The 17,786-nt window shown below is 38.2% G+C and overlaps 2 protein-coding genes across 2 annotated transcripts in view; one reads left to right on the forward strand and one right to left on the reverse strand.

The window, feature by feature from the left end:
• Positions 1-8,300, forward strand: part of slc20a2 (solute carrier family 20 member 2) — a 60,491-nt gene extending 52,191 nt beyond the window's left edge. The window contains exon 11 of the mRNA XM_037680916.1: positions 7,283-8,300. Within this exon, the coding sequence (XP_037536844.1) occupies positions 7,283-7,447 (165 nt within the window). The 3' untranslated portion in view covers positions 7,448-8,300. The remainder of the gene's footprint in view (positions 1-7,282) is intronic.
• Positions 1-17,786, reverse strand: part of tmem8b (transmembrane protein 8B) — a 1,109,927-nt gene that overhangs the window by 411,102 nt on the left and 681,039 nt on the right. The window lies entirely within an intron of this gene.

The raw sequence follows: 17,786 nt of genomic DNA on the forward strand, positions 1-17,786 counted from the left end.
GGCTTTGTAAATCCTTCCCACACTCTTGCAATGTTCTTAACTTTTAAACCTACATCATTTTAACAACATATATACTATACAATACTGCAAGATTTTACTCACCAGCTCTGCAGAACTGCAGCTCTGTTCTGGTTGAGCTCTGTTCCGGTTCTGCGGATCTACCCTGCAGCGACGAAGCCCACTGCCCTGTCTAGAGTGATGCACGTGTGAATAATTGAGCTTCAGGAAGATTCAGGATTATTTGTGACTTTCCTGCCAGTTTGTGAGCTTTATAGATGGTGTAAATTTACGTTGCAAATTGTTTCCTCCATTTGGCAGAAAGCAGTGGCTGGAAGCACTGTTGACTTCTGGGTAGTTTAGTTCTTTTGACTGGCGTTACAGTGTAGGCTTATTGAAAGGAAACTACAAACTGGCAGCGCCTGTTCAAAGTTTTTTTTTTTTCTCGTTGACTTTGTATCCCGTACCGTCCCAATCTTAGATCGTATTACTGTTTTTCTTTTACATTTTATTGTTGGATGTAACTGGGACCCTGTGAACATAATCTCGCTCCACCACATGTACCACATGTGGTGCAAAAGACAAATAAATCTCTCTGAATCACGTGAGTAATATTAAAGTTGACAATCGTTGAAAAACCGCAAAAGAGCAAGTCTGCGAAAGTCGAACCGCGGAGTAGCGAGGGACTACTGTATACCCAATTTATTTTATTTTTTTATCTGTCTAAAAGAAAGTGAGATTATCTGTTCAGGCTGTTTGGCTTCATTGTTTCTAATCTGTTTTCAATTAGAAGATTAAAAATGTAGTCTGACCATTTTTGAAGTGTTGTCATTAGTTATCAATAGTTGCTAAATTATCAGCGGTAACATCAGTCACTCCGAGAGAAGAAAGCGAGGACTCATTGCTTATTGCGTTTCAGGATTATTTTAGAAAAATGTTTTTAATTAGCCAATATTAAATCTTTACACTTTTTCACAAGACACTTTTAGTTTGCTGCTGTTTTCTTAACTAATTTCAACCATTTGGTAGAACATCACTTCAGTAATGACCAGATTATTGATTTTAATTATGAAACATGGATTTCTGTGAATCACTTTTTAAAAAGTGAAATTATTTTATTTTAGGATTATTGAAAACCAAGAAGCGTTGGGGCTTTTATTCTGAAACTTTCTTTAACGTCAAATTCAATGAAAGGAAACTGCAAAAGATTCAAAACGGGTGTTCAATCACTGGTGATCAGTTTGTCTAAACATCATCGTTACCATCCATCCCATAATTTCATTCCTCACCCAGAAACACTCTCCTCTTCCCTAAAAGATAATCAGCTCCTTTGCCAACACGCCTAATCTACTGATGGTTAGAGGTTTACAGCTGGGGTAGTGATTCGTTTTTTGTTTTTTTTTACTGCTTGGGTCTGGAGATGTATGGATGCTTTTGGTTGGAAAAAAAATTAAGATAATTTGTACAAACTGGTTAAAATCAAAACTTTTAAAATCCAAGAACGGTCCTGAAAAGGCTCAAAGTTTTATGAAAGCAGTCAAGAGCATCTCTCAGCATCTCCAGGAAGGTTCGGTGTGCGAGGGAATGAACGGTGATGGGTATTGATTTGGTTTTCATTAATTTCTGTCAAATCTGAGGGATGATTTTCATTCTGCAGCCTCTTTTTTTCACCTGAGTGGAGGTTAAATTGATGCCCATCCTGAGTATGTGAATCACTGATATGATCGTGTGCAGTGACTTGCTCTTTCAGACGCTCTGTAGGTTACTGCATGCAAAGCATTACAAACAAACTCTGACCATAAAATTTACATTTTGTCCCACTCTAGTTCTAAAAGATTGATTTTTAATGTAAATTAGAAAAATTGCATTTCCTGCGAAAGTGCAGTGTGAATGCTCACTGCAGAAGAACATGCTGAAATGTAGCTGAAAAGGTGGAACAAGCTTAAATTAGCAGAAGAAAGCAGAAAGAACACGTTTGCCCAATTAGGCTGAAAGAAGCGGACTTGAGCACAAAAAAGTGGATATTATCTGAAAAAAGCAGAAATTGGCAAAAAAAAACAGCTGAAAAGTTGCTAAAACATCAGAAGGAAACAAAATTACTAGAAGGAAGTGGAGAGAGAGCACATTTTTGCTGAATTAGGCTAAAACAAGTTGAAGTGAGTGCCAAAAATGTGGAATTAGCTGAAAAAGCTAAAATTGGCATTAAATGTAAATAATATCTGAAACAACTTAAACTAGCATAAATAAGCTTAAAGGAACAGAACAAGCTAAAATCACTGTAAAGAAGTTAATTAATTGTCATCGTTCTTTGTTGAAATCAGGTCTCTCTTGTAAATGAGTCCTCGAGGCTCAGTGGGATTTACCAGTTTAAATAAAGGTTGAATGAATGAATAATTAGGCTGAAAGTAGCAGAAATTCCCACAAACAACTTCAATTTATATGAAAACAGCTGAAATTAGCTAAAAAGTGTAGCTGAAATGTAGAACAAGCTGAAATTAGAATAAGAAAACAGAAATAACATGTTTGCCCAATTAGGCTGAAAGAAGCAGCACAAAAAAATGGAAATTATCCGAAAAAAGCTAAAATTAGCAACAAACAAAAAAACTGCTGAAAGTAGCTGAAAAGGCATAAATTACACGAAGGAAGTGGAGAGCACATTTTTTTTACTGACATAAGCTGAAAAAGGTTTAAATGAGTGCAAAAAATGTGAAATTATCAGAAAAAAACTAAAATTAGCATAAAAACTGCTAAATAGAAGCGGAAATATCTGAAACTTGCATAAATAAGCTGAAAGGAGCATGACAGGCTGAAATTAGCAGGAATAAAGCTCGAAGAAACACAAACGTGATGTGGTTAGCAGAACTAATCATAAAACGGCTGGGAAAATGGCTGAAAGAAGCTGAAAAAAGTTTAAAGCTGAAAGAAGCTGAAGCAGAACAAAATGTGATGGGAGCAGTAAAAGGTTGAAAACGGATCTAAAGATTTGAAGGATGTAAAATCAGCTCAGTTCATTTCTTATGAGAAAAAAATGGCAGAAAAGGCTAAATATTTCAAAAAGCTAAAGTTGCACCAATACCAAAAGTCATAGCGGGATTGTCCTGAACGAGCTGAACATTTTGATTTATAATTTGTTGAAATAGCAAAAAAAAATAAAAATTGGAACGAGAAAGATGCCCAAAAACGTTCAGAAGAATAATGGATCCAAATAATTGAATGCTTTATAAACATTCATTCTATTATTCCAAAGGAAAAGGGATCTACTTTTCTGCGACAGATTTAGCAGCTGAGTCTTCCTGTTGGAAGATATTTTTACGAGGTCCGATCTTAAAGTAGATTTGAACCAGTTTGAACCACAAACGTGTCGGAGCGACTGTGCTGGGTCGGGCCAGCAGAGCCCGGCCTGAGCCAGGCGTCTCACGTTTCTCTGACCACATCTCTCGTGTCCAACTGAAGCGTCACAGAGCTGACAGCAACTCACTGCACACGTCCCTCCAGCACTCTGGGGGGTCTGAACATCTGCTTGCGTTTCCTCCAAAACAATTTCTCTTCAATTTATGTTCTGATTTGGTTCCATGGATTAAGAAAAAGTGAGTAACAAGAATCCAGTGATGAAAGTTTGACATTTGCAGTGATGGGAATCTTCCAAGTATTATTCCCTTTTTAAAGAGAACGTTGTTTTTTTGTTTTTTTTAAGAAGGGTTCTGTGGAGTTATCAGCAGTCAGTATCTTACCCGCAGCAGGGTTTGAGTTTGGATCAAGAGAAGTTCGAATTGCAAAGATGAGCTAACCGATGGTATGGATGGACATTTTAAGCAAAACCACTCTTTGAATTTGCAGTTAATTATTTTATTTGTGTTCCCTCCCACCCACCAGAGACCACTACAAACATACAAACAACCTGCAGCAATTTATTCTGATCACAGAATGTTCTTATTTCAGCCTTTAGTCCTGCGGGAACATTTAAAAAGGACAAGTTTCAGCACAACAACTGTTAACTAGAGAAAAACACTTCCTGCACAAATGCAATGTGAATGCTTGTTGCACAAGAACTTGCTGAAAAACAGCTGAAATTAGCAACAACAACAAAAAAACATGCTGAAATATAGCTGAAAATGTAGAAAAAGCGTAAATCATCAGGAGAAAGCAGAAATAACAAAAAAGTTGAAAGAAGTGCAAAAAATGTGGAATTGGCTGAAAAAGATTTTGGCATAAAAACAGCTAAATAGTAACTGAAATAACTGAAACTATCAGAAATAAGCTGAAAGGAGCATAACCAGTTGAAGTTAACAGAAATAATTTAATTAGGTTGAAGGTAGCAGAAATTACCATGAAAACCTAAAATTTATCTGAAAACTGCTAAAATTAGCTAAAACAGGCTAAAAAAAAGGTAGCTGAAAAGGTGGAACAAGCTTAAGTTAGCATCACAAAGCAACATGTTTGCCCAATTAGGATGAAAGAACCAGAAATGAGCACAAAAAGTGGAAAATACCTGAAAAAAGCTGAAATTAACAACAACAACAAAAAAACAACAACAACTGAAAAGTAGCTAAAAAGCAGAAAGAAACTTAAATTACCAGAAGGGAGTGGAGAGTGCACATTTTTGCTGAATTCGGCTGAAAAAAGTTTAAATGAGTGCAACAAAAGTGGAATTAGCTGAAAAACCTGAAGCTAGCAGAAATAAGCTGAAAGGAGCACAACAAGCTGAAATTAGCCGAAAGAAGTTCGAAGAAGCACAAAAATGTTGTAGTTAGCATAAAGATCCTGAAACAAGCACAGAACAGCTGAAATCAGCTGAAAGCAGCTGGGGTAAAAAAGTTTAACTTTGCAAAAGGAAGCTGAAAGAAGCTGAACCAGAGCAAAATGTGAAAGGAGCAGTAAAAGGTTGTAAACAGATCTGAAGGATGTAAAATGAGGTAAATTAATTTTCTATGAGGGGAAAAAAGTGGCAAAAAAGGCTAAATTTGTCAAAAAGCTAAAGTTGCACCAATACCAAAAGTCATAGCACCCTTCTGAACGAGCTGAACGTTTTGATATATGATTTGTTGAAATAGAACAAAAACTGTGGAACGAGAAAGATGCTGAAAAACGTACGGGAAAAAAATGGATCACGATAGTGTGAAAACTTCGTAAATGTTCACACAAAAAGCTCGTTTCAGTCCATTTCATGGTTTGACTCGTCAGAAATCAGTTTCCTAACAGTTGGGACTTGTGGTGAATTAAAATGTACACACCCCGAGTCCAGCAGCTGAAAACCTGTCTAATGAAACTGAGACTTCAGGTACAGAAGGTGCTGCTGATAGTTGTGCTAGCTGGAGATCTTTATATTTCTTAATTTCCACTTATCATATTTATGCTCTGAAGGATAGTTTCCACTTTGTATCTGCGGATGTACTTTATTTTGAAAAGGTTACTGTCACAGGGCTGTAGGTGTCCCACAAAGACAGACCGGTGTAGAAAATTAAAAGCATACAAAGACGATCACAACACATTTGTTCTTTAAAATTTCCCTAGATGTATTTTAGATTCTTCCCTAACAACAAGCCAAAACGGCACTAAAACAAAGTTCATCTCTGCAGCCTGAACATCGTTCTCTAAACTGGGGTCATTCATACTTGTCTACAACAGATGAGATACTCACTACTTATAACAGCTCCACAGAACCCTGCTTCCAAAGCTACAAACAGTACTTGTATGTTAACAGCTTGAATAAAAGGTAAATACTGTTTAATGCGTTAGACCTGCCAATTTCAGACTTTCACGTGACATTTCATTTAGTCAGTGATAACCTTTAGAATGAGCTTGCTGAAACTAACAGTCATTAAAATCTGACACGTGAGGAGCTGAAGGCTGCTCGGGCTTTTCTCTTACCTGCGAACTAATCTGAGGCATCTGGAGTAGTTCCAATTTGTTTTTACAGGAAAGTAGCAAATGCAGTAAAATTCGTAAAAATACTCCACATATCTTAAATGTAGCCAGCCCCCCCCCCTCCCCCCCCCCTTCATTCTTTTAAAAGTTTATTTTAACATTTATTTAAGTCTTTGAGAGCATCATCTATTTCCAAATAACTACCGTAATTGTTGCTGTACACATCGCACCGCCATATAAGTCGCATCAGTCCATATGTCTAATAAAGTGGGAAAAAAACACAAAGAAGTCGCTTCATCATATAAGTCGCATCAGTCCATATGTCTAATAAAGTGGGAAAAAAACACAAAGAAGTCGCTTCATCATATAAGTCGCATCAGTCCATATATGTTTAATAAAGTGGGAAAAAACATAAAGAAGTCGCTTCATCATATAAGTCGCATCAGTCCATATATGTCTAATAAAGTGGGAAAAAAACATAAAGAAGTCGCTTCATCATATAAGTCGCATCAGTCCATATATGTTTAATAAAGTGGGAAAAAACATAAAGAAGTCGCTTCATCATATAAGTCGCATCTATTACGCGTCACCGCTGACCACCCGGAAATGTGGGCCGGTGTTGTGCCAAAAATCAATAGGCTGCCAAATGGTGGCTGCGGGAGCATGGACGGGAGGACTTTAACAAAAATTTTACAAAATTAACACCTAAAACAGTTATTTGTTCGCTCGACAGTATAGTAAAGGTGTGTCTCAGTTCAACTTTTCCTTAATAAATTAACTTTAATGGTCAAATCAGCTGCATTTCGCCTGGGCGGCACAACAAAATGCAGCTGATTTGACGTTTGCTCCAGGAGTTCTGGAGCGAGACGAAGGTGGCTTTGTATGGCAAGCCAAGTGGCTCATTAATAGCCACTTTTACCTATTAATGAGACATTGGCTTGCCATGTGGCTCGAGGGCCCTCTAGTGGCTAAAAATGATAGTGTTCAACATTTTCCATGTTAATGAATGAAATCGTAAGATCTCGACCAAAAATTGGGTTATAAATATGGAAAAAAACGTATATTAGTTGCTTCGGTATCTAATTCACAGGACTAGCAAATTTATGCAAAAAGGTGCGACTTATATGGCGAAAAATACAGTATTTTAAAATACTACCGTTTATAGTTTTTTCAGCTTATATATTTTAGCTGCTTTAAAGTTTTACTAAATTATGAAGAAATGCAGCTTTATATAAAGTGCGTAGTGAAATTGATGCCTCAGAAGAAAAAAACGTGAAAACAAAACAACTTTTGAACCTTATTATTTTTTTTCCACGAGGAAAGCGTGGACGGCCTGCAGCTCCTCTCGGTCTCTGCATCCTGGAACATTGTGTTCTGTGTGTTTGTTCTGATTGTTTCTCTCTCCGGCCGCGGCCTCCAGGTGGGCTCAGTCGTGGCGGTGGGTTGGATCCGCTCCCAGAAAGCTGTGGACTGGCACCTCTTCAGGAACATCTTCCTGGCCTGGTTCGTCACGGTGCCCGTGGCGGGCCTGTTCAGCGCCGCCATCATGGCCCTGTTCGTCTACGGCATCCTGCCCTACGTCTGAGGGTGAGCAGAGGAGGAAGGAGAGAGGCAGAGAGGGAAACGTGGGTGGAAATCAAAGAAAGAAGGAAATGAAGACGAGGAAGTGAGGAGGGAGGTGCAGATGTTTACAAATGGACTGTGGTTGTACGGTGGATAAGAGGAGGGTTGGTTCCCGTGATGCCTGGCTCCGTTGTCCAGAGATCTTTTTCTTCACTTGTCTGGGTTTCCAATCGGTTCACATTTGTTCGGAGGGCGGGTTGGTGCAACAACCTGAACCTTTAAATCTGCTGTAAATACAATTATCTGACGTTTGTTTTCAGCCTCAATTAGAAAAAACCACAAGAAACAAAAAACCAACAACAGCTCACGACTACAACTAATTTAAAAGAGGTTATTTTGCACACGTCGACAGTAAATCTGTTTTAATCTTCCTGCAAAACCAGCAGGTTTAGTGGGGGTCAGTTTCTTTTCGTAACGGTAAAATAATAAAACACAATGTACATATGTTATAGTGGATGGATCGTGGTTTGCTGTATTTGCTTCATTTAGCACAAAAAATAATAATAATCAAAGCGGTGGTCAACCAACCCATGCATCATCTCACTCTGAACATGCCAGGTACAGCAGGGGCCAAAAGGAAAAGAACGCCTCAGACAAGAAAAAAATAAATATATATATATATATATATACACCGAGAGAGGGTGGTGCAACTTTTTTATTTTCACATGATACCATAGAACCCTAATTTACTAAAGATTTGATTTTTGTTGAGAGCTCCTGTATGTTTCTAGAGATAAATCTCATATTTTTAAATGATGTATTATACTGTAATTTGTACTGTAAATACTGTCCAGGAGGAGTTTATCAGTGGGATGGGGATCATGGTTTTGTTTATCATGTTGTATGGGTGGGAGGGCGGGGGGTCTTTTTCACCTCATCATTAGATTGTTTCATACTGATAGCTCAAAGTAAAATACTGTAGTTTTAAAAAAAAGTCAGTTTGAATTTTTTGGATCCCCTTTCTTTTTCTTTTTTCTTTTTTTTTTTTGCATCGGTCAGTTCCTACACTTTTGTCAGAAAGGTGTAAAGTTTCCCTCCTGGAGAGAAAGTTGAGTTTTCTGTGCAGATCCATGCCAAAGGAACTTGTTTTCAACGTTTCAACGCGCCAGTGTAAAGAGGAAAATCTGTGAGTGCAGCGGATGCCAAAACTAAAGCTGAGCAGAGGCGTACGAGCACACGCTGATATCAGTCGTGTGTTTGTTCGCACACGTTTAGTCACTTTCTCATTGCGAAGCCTCCTGCGTGTTTGGGTCCAGGGTTTTCCTTTCTCACCAACCCTGAAAACCTCACACCGTTCATGTGACAAAAGAAAAATATCCAAGCCTCGTCACGTTGAACAGCATTTGTGTCATATCAAACACTAAACCTTTAAAATGGACGTACTGTAAGAAGACCAGGTGAAAGGACCGAGATTAAACTCCCAATCATGAGAATAGCGCGTTAAAGTGCAAACACCGAGACAGAAAGGCGCTGGAATGGCCGCTGTGGCCGCCATCTTACTAGGTGCTAGTCTGAACGGTTTACATGTCCAAGCCACACATTAAAGATGTTTGTTTAAGACACATTGAAATAGCCTTATTTTACTTAAATAAACACATATCATGCATATTGTACAAATGGGACAATTATGGTCTGTAATGAGCCTCCCATCAAGCCCAGTCAAGCTGCGGAGCACTGACCAGGTGTGCTACCGCTCGTGTAAGTGCTGTATTCGTTCTAACCAGACGGTGGTTGTAAGTACTTCATGCTGTATTCGTTCTAACCAGACGGTGGTTGTAAGTACTTCACATGTCCACTTGGTCTAAACAGAGCTCTGCTCCCAGTGTCTGTAGTTAATTTTACTTGGACTAATAATTTAAATATATACTGTAGCTCTAAGGTTAAGTCTGGTCCTCTGGACGAATTATTTTAACCTGGTTTAGCCTAGTTAGATTTATCTACCTGGATTATTGAGCATGCATCAGGATATATATTGTATGGCTTTCCCTCAAAATACTGGAATTATTCGGGTCTTGTATAACATAAACTCCAGTGTTTAGACTTGGATAAACGAGCTTTTGTCTTGTCCAGGGGTCTGCAACCTGCGGCTCCGGGGCCACTTGTGGCTCTTTGGTCCCTCTGCAGCGGCTCTTTCAAACGTTGACCAAAACTAAAATAAAACTGAATTTTATTTAAAGTATTGCCAACAATGAAAAATGAGTAGTTTTAGCAGATCTCCTGTCATTTTCAAACATGTGAAGAATAGTACAAATACAAGACGTGTACTGCATCATGCTAGTAGTTTGTTAGCCACTTTAATTCGACTTCCAGTCTCGCATCGTGATCTTTCTCTCAAAACCACCAGAATGTTTTGGAATATCTTTAAGACAAGCTGCTGAAAAGGAATATTTGATGACACTAAGAATAAAACGCAAAAAACAAAGTCAAACTAAACAAAAGTATTTATTTTTCTTTAAAAATGTATCTGGATATCCAACAAGCTGGCCTCATTTTATACAGTCTTTAACTTTATGCTTTAAATAGGATCCTTCATTATTCAACAATTAAGAGAACTCACATCGGCCTGCAGAGTTCAGTGTTTTAATTGTTATAAAATTGTAAAAAAAAAATTGTTTTAATTTGTTTACATGAATCTGGTCTTTTCTTTTGTATGAAAATGTAAAAATATAAATAAATGTTAATAATAGACATTTTTCGTTTTATAATATCATCTCCACTGGCCAGGAAAGTCCTGTCCAACAAACTTGTAGTGGTCCACAGGCCACCAGTTGACAGTACACAGTCGTAGCAGGTTTTGCGGCTCCGGACATCATAATTAGTGAGCAAAGTGGCAAAAATGTATTTTTATTGCAAAGGTTGCAGACCTCTGGTCTAGCCTATGCAGGAATCTGCTCTTAAGTGCAGAGCTATTACCCATAAATAAAATTAAACAGTTTGCAGACTGACGGCTGTTAAAGAACATGTTCCTAATATCGAAGATAATTCAGGAACTTTAATTCATGCACCCCCTCAGTACCCTGATTTACAGTACCATATTTTTTGGCTTATAAGGCGCATCAAGTGAAATAAAACAGTCAGATAAATCAAACTTTATTGAACTCATTCACAATAACCACATAAAATCTGTTTGAGGTCAGTAAGCACAACCAGAATTCATACATAAGATGCACCAGATTATAACGTTCACTGCTGATATTTGAGAAAATTTAAGGATTTTAAGTGCGCCTTGTAGTCCAAAAAATACGGTAATTATAGGAATCTAGAGAGCACCCACACCAAGCATAATAATCCAGTGTATTAATCTTGTATTTACAAAGAAATACTAAATTAGCACATTGTTTGAAGTGCAGTTATGACAGAACTTTGGACTTCTTTGCAGAGTTAAATATTTTTCCCTCAGATATTTATGGTAGCAGTAACTAAGGACCTGGTGTAGCACCTACCAAGATGGCAGCAGTAATTCTCGCCTCGTAAGCTACAGGCCGCACTGCGGTTGACCGTTCGGTGTGTTTCTATGAGAGTGTGTGCCAGTATTTAGGTGCAGAGGCATCTTCTGCTCAAAGATGCTCCAGTCCGACTCGTAAACTTCAGCTCAGCGTCATCAATCTGCCCGAAGGCTCATTCTGAGCCTGACGGGAGTTTTCAGGCTGCTCATGTCACAAAACATCACTAAACGTTTAGTCTGAAGGTCAATCTGTCTGAAAGTGACGTTTGTTTTTTAAGATGAAACTGATCATCACCAGCTTTTAAAACGGGATCGTGTGGACGAACAAAGTCTAAACTTTTTATTTGAACAAACTATGCCAGCTGTTGGAGGCCATTTTATTTGTATTATTTTTTTTTGGGGGGGGGGGGGGGGGGGGTTGTGTGTGGTGTGCTTCCTGTTTTTCTTCTCTCTCCATGAACAAATCTATGCTTACGCAGCCACATGCCTTGTAACGTGTTTTACTTTGTGCGGATACAGTAAAAATAACTATGTACTGTGGTGTTTACATTGTAACCATATTGTAGAGTATCTGTAAAAAGAATAAAATAACTGTTTCCTAATGATGCCAATGAAAGACAATTAACCATTTTTAAGTGCAAGCGGAAAAAAAACAAAAAACCAGAAGTGTCTAAAGAGAGAGAGAGAGAGAGAGAGGAAGAGTGAGCGCGATGACTTGTTTTTTTGTTTGTTTGTTTGTTGTTGTTGTAGTGCTAATCATGATCCCCGTCACTTTACACTGCAGCGTGTTAACACGACATGTACGGGTGCAATTCAGAAAATGAAAAGAATTCATCAAAACTATATATTTTTCTACCATATCTGAGTTTTAACTTGCCTGAGCTTCCAGACACTTTGGAGGAGACACCCTGGGCTCGACCAGGGAACGTTTTTTTTTTGTTGTTGTTTTTTCTTTTCTTTGGGGGGGGGGGAGCCCGGTGTCGTCCTCTGACATGTAGATTGACGTGTCGCGCCAATAGATCAGATTCTGAAGTGATCTTTTTTTGTGTGTGTGTGAACTTTAGATGAAAACACTTTGTAATTTTGTTTCCCTGCTGCTTCGATGCTGAGCTTTTTTTTTTTTTAATTTTTTTTTTTTTTTTTTTTGGGGGGGGGGGGTACTGCTCACCCACATCAGGAGCTACTTTACATGTTTTTAGGTGAGAAATTAAAATCTCAAACACAAACTGGACGGTGAGCGTTTGTTTCCAGGCAGCCGCGCTCTCCTGTAGCTCATGAGCCGCATGGTGCGCACGAACATATCCGTGCACACCAGAGCACCTTCTAACTTGTTACTAATACAAAGTGGCGTTGGTTGACGTAAAACAAAATGATGAAAGTGCAAAAACAAACTGTACAAAAGCAGGAATAGACGTCTATTATGTTGTTTGTAGACCAGCTAGTGACGCACCACACCATTTTACTTAACGTGTTTTTCGGACGATGAGGCGCATTCATTGAAACAAAACAGTTGAATCAAACTTTATTCAACTCATTCACAATAATCACATAAAATCAGTTCCAGGTCCGTAAGCACAAGCAGAATTAATGCATAAGGCGCACCGGATTATAAGGCTCACTGTTGATTTTTGAGAAAATTAAAGGATTTTAAGCGCGCCTTATAGTCCGAAAAATATGGTATAAAGCACTTATTACAGCAACATGGCCAACCACAGGCTGTGCAACAAAAACAAGCAAAGGACACAAGATAAAATGCATAGATCCAAATATGTAAAGATAAGAACTAAATGACAACATTATCTAATACAGACAAGTTAAAATCAACTCGGTGTCAAAAGACAGGGAATGACCTCAGAGAGCACTGTGGGACATATGGCTGCAGCAGATCAGCGAGATAGGAAAGGACAGAACTGTTCAGAGATTTAAGAACATGCAGAAGTATTTTAAAGTGAACTGGGATCCAGTGAAAGAAGGCCAGAACTGGAGTACTGTGCTCTCTTTTGCCTGTACCAGTTAAAAATCGGGCTTTTGAACCAGTTTTGACATGAAAAATGGCCCAACTTTATTCTGAAACTACATAAATGAATCTTATATTTTGTGTTTGTTTGAAATGTGTGAAGCTCAGGGATGTGCAGCAGATAAAATCTGCTGAATCAGTAGAAAGACTTGCCCGATGAAAACGATCGTCTCACCTGCACAGATCCCATTCAAGTCCTGCGTCTGCAGCCGACAATCCGTTTGAGCAGCTTTTAATTGAAAGCATCTTTGGACATCAGTTTTCTGAGAGTGTCATTTTAAAAACAAAAACACGTCTACTATTTTTAGGAAAGATTTAAAATGGATCAAAAACATATTGAGGCATTTTTAAGATTTTGTTTTTCCTCATCTATATGAAAGCTACTCATTTTAAACTGAACTCAAACACAAAAAAATATTATTATTAAATTTATCAAATGATGCCGTTTGAGTTAACTCGACCAGATATGCAATCCCCAAATGCAGGTACGCACTCAGTGTAAACGAAACACTTCTCTGCCCGTGAAGTCCAACAAATGGTTGGACTTCACCTCTAACAGCTGCTCAGTGGGCGATCCAGCTGTTTGCCTGTTTTCAGTCACTTTGGCTGTTTTGCAGATGAACAAACACATGATGTAATTGGCAACCGTTCACAAGTTTAGCTTACAAAATTTCTCTTTAAGAAAACATTAGGCATCAGAATGGGAGGGGGAAAAAATAGCAGATTGTAGTTTCTTTATAGTTTTATTTTTACCGGTTTTCATGATGAGTTTCTATTCATTACGATTTAAACCAAATATCTAGATGATGATTAAGAAAATCCTGGTTTTCTGTGCAGCTATGCTGTGTGGCTCAGTCTTTTTTCTGCCTTTCTTTGTCCTGAAGGCCTAAAAGAGCTGCACTGCTTAAAAACGAGGATAGAAAATGAAAAACCGTGCTCTGGTGGCACACTGAGGATTGACTATTTACTAAGATGTCGATAAATTTTCACAGAACAAATGTTAAAAATCAAAAATATGTTGATCAAAGGTGCTTCATTCCAACTATCTAGCATTAATTATTTAAAAAAAACAAGTCAGTTGTTAAAAAAAAACGTGTTTTTTTTTACCCTGAGCAGAAAAGCACAAATTGTTCAAACCGAGTGGATTAAATCTTTCAAGGTGCTCCAGTTTCAGTGTAGGTTAGAAAGTGGCCACTAGATGGCGCAGTTTGACGCTTTCATCCCCATGCAGAGAGCAGACTGGTTTGTTTGGGAGCTGCTCTGGGTCTTATCAGAACCATTTTACAGAGAAACTGAACACATTGTGCCATTTCCTCCCCCCTGACTGTGCACTGCTGTTTGTGTATGAGTTCCCCCTCATGTTTGTGTCCTGGCAGCGCCCCACAGCTCAGGCTGTCCTCTGACCGTGGCGTGCTGTTTGGATTCTTCTCCTTCTTTTCTGGTTGTTTCTGTGTTTCTGTAGCCTTTACGGCTCTGTGATGTCTTTTTCCTGTTCACTGCAAAAATGTCCAGTTCTTTAAAAAGTAAAAGGGGAAGAAAAATAAAAAAAGCCAAGAGAAACTGTAGCCTGCTTCTACAAAACTGCATTTGTCGTACTGTAATGTTTTATTCAAGCTTTTTAGTGGAGAAAAAAAAGTCACATTTAACTAAATTATGGGAATTAAAATTACAAAGAATACCCCCAAAATCTTTTGAGTTGTGTCTTTTTTAAAATAATGTATTTTTGGATGTACTGAGAAATTATATTTATTTATTATTTTACTTTGTCCAAGAGTTATACCCATCCTTATGCCGTACACGTCGCACAACTGTATAAGTCGCTTCACCATATACGTCGCATCTATTATGCATCACCGCTGACCACCCGGAAACGTGGGCCGGTGTTGTGCCAATGGTGGCCGCGGGAGTGTGCACGGGAGGACTTTAACAAGAATTTACCAAGATTAACAGTTCAAAACAATTATTCGTTTGCTCGATAATATAGAAAAGGTGTGTCTCGGTTGAAATTTTCTTTAATAAATGCACTATAATGGTAAAATCAGCTGCGTTTCAAGAATCGATTTGCGGCTGCTGGAGCGCACGGGGGGAGGACTTGCCGTGCATTTCTTTGATATTTAAAAAGATAACCATCTAAAAAAAATTGTTTGCTCGACATAGTAAAGGTGTGTTGAACTTTTCCTTAATAAAGGCAATTTAATGGTCAAATCAGCTGCATTGGGCGGCACGGCGAAATGCAGCTGATTTGGTGTTTACTGCAGGAGAGAGCGAGACAAAGGTGCCTGGTATGGCAAGCCTTGTGTTTCATTAATAGCCACTTTTACCTATTAACGAGACACTTGGCTTGCCATATACCTTGAGGGCCCTCTAGTGGCTGAAAATGGTAGTGTTCAATATTGTCTATGTCAGAATGAATGAAATCGTCAGATCTAAGCCAAGAATTGGTTTAAAAATATGAGGAAAAAAAACGTATATTCGTCGCTTCTGTATATAAGTTGCAAGACTTGCAAATGTATGCAAAAAGGTGCGACTTATACAAAACAAATGGTAATTCTGTTTGATATGATATACAGAAAAGTACAATAGAAAGTGTTACATTAGTGTGCTGTAATGAGAAGAAATACTTTCAAGATAGTTTGTTTTCTAAGAATTTTAAATTTAACTTTTTTTGTTGACTTTATTTTCAACATGTCGAACCTGTCAGTTTTAAAATGGCTGTAGATTACAGTAAATTGTTTAATTTGCTTAAATTTAATGAACAACCAAAAAGCTTGATTGGCTCATTTAGTTTTGGATTCAAACATGATGTATGACAGATAAATATATGAATAAATAAATATTGAAAAAAAGTTTCTTTCAGGTAATATTTCTAGTTTTGTACCAGTTTTGTTGGAATCTAAGAGCAAGAGGCCTAATCTGGCTTCAAAGGGAAAAGTTCACATTCAGTAATCTTAAAGAAAATAAAATAAAACCCGAAGACGCACTAAAATCTTTATCATTTGCTCCCACTGAGTCAGACTTTCTTCTAATCTTTTCAAGTGTTAATATTTCAGCTTTCTGATGGTTTGGGGGGAAAAGCAGCTAAAGTTCAACGAATATCTTTGAAAGATTTTAAGAAGTTAAAATATTCATCGTCATGAAATTATCATCCATATTTACCCCTTTACAGAAATTAAATATTTCCTCACAGATTCAAAAAGTAGAATTACATACATTTGACGTTTATTGGTTTATGGAAACGACTTCTCTATTTGACTCTTCAGGCTTTCGTTGCAAATAAACTCATAAAGTAACAATCTGCACTGTATTTTTCCTCATATCGATGCTTAATGTGTTCTTAAATAAGTAAAAATTGCGAGTATAATTTATGACTAGCTGAATGCGTTTGTTTACCTGCAGAAACAGCCGAAGTGACTGAAAGCAGCTGAAACGTTGAACTTAGCCACATTTTCCCCACACAAACTACAGCCAGGAGGTCGATCACGTGGCTCAGACGCAGCTGATTGTTTACGTTGAGAGCGGACCCGCGTTTCAGAATAACATTCAAACGGCTCCATTCGAAGTAGTTCAGGATGAACATCGTTGACGAGTAGCTGTAACTTCGCGTCATCTTTTCAGGCTTCGGATTTCTTGTAAGTTTCTCCTGAAGTGTTTTGCAACCGAGCTGGATTTAATTTAGTCTCTTCATTGATGCTAAGGAGGGAAAAGGCCGTATTACTTCAAGTGTCTGTGTTTACACACCAGGACAATGGTTTTCATTGTTTCCTGCAGTTGGAGCTCTGTAGCCTTTTAATAATGCAGAGCCTATTCATGCTCTGGAGTTTATTTATGTGGCTTTTTGTCCTCGGCTTAATTGACAACAGAAAGGCCTTCGGCTGTTTATAAAATGCAGCTCCTGCACAGCAAAACGGCTCCCATCAGACTGAAGCTGTTGTGCAGGTTTAAAGGTTTAAAGAAAACAAAAAGAGAAATGCTCGTCCAGAGTTTTGAACTTCATTTAGCTCACTTTAAAATGTTTGTTAAATCAAGACCGCAGAGCTAAAGTTTAACACCAGAGGGGAGACGTGTGATTAAACGAACGGCACAAGGGCTAACAGGAGAAAACGTCAAGGTACTGGTGCTAAACCAGTTCCACTAGCAGCTAAACGGCATGTTGAGTCGTTTTCTGTAAATACTTTTACATTAGATCAGAGCTAGTCAACTAAATTACTCGGGGGGCCACAGTTACTGAAAACCAAGATCTCAGGGGCCGGACGTCCAACAGTTATTGTCATTAAGTTCGTTTTATGATTTAAAATCGTTTTATTTAAAAATGAACCTACTGGTGGGCCGAACCGAGCTCCCCTGTGGGCCTGATGTGGCCCCTGGGCCACCAGTTGAATAACCCTGCAGTAAATGAACGACTTCAATGCCGCAGCTCAATTTGTGAAACCAATTCAGGATTCTCTGACGAGCCCCGAATTATTCTCCTATCCTGGATTATTTAATCCCTTTTTGTTAAACTTCTCTGGCACGCTTTTTTAAAAGCACCTCCAGGAACGTGCGCTGGACATTAAACATGACAAATCTAATTTAATCTGGTTAAACACGAAGCCACAACCTGCCTGACATCTGTAAATATTTAGAGTTGTGTCATGACTCGTTTCAGTGAAATACCCGACATATTAAAGTGTTTAATTACATCCTTTTATTATTATTATTATTGAGTATGGACTTTATTACATTCTTATTTTTTTGAAAGTTCTTTTTAATGTTCGTTTCCTGCTCTGAATTGGCGTTTTCTGTGGATATTTGCTCGTCACGAGTCGCCACAATCTGCAATAACGCAGCTGTGCTCATGTC

The sequence above is a fragment of the Nematolebias whitei genome, chromosome 8 (genome assembly GCF_014905685.2).
Source record: "Nematolebias whitei isolate Nwh7 chromosome 8, NemWhi1, whole genome shotgun sequence".
Taxonomy (NCBI): Eukaryota; Metazoa; Chordata; class Actinopteri; order Cyprinodontiformes; family Rivulidae; genus Nematolebias; species Nematolebias whitei.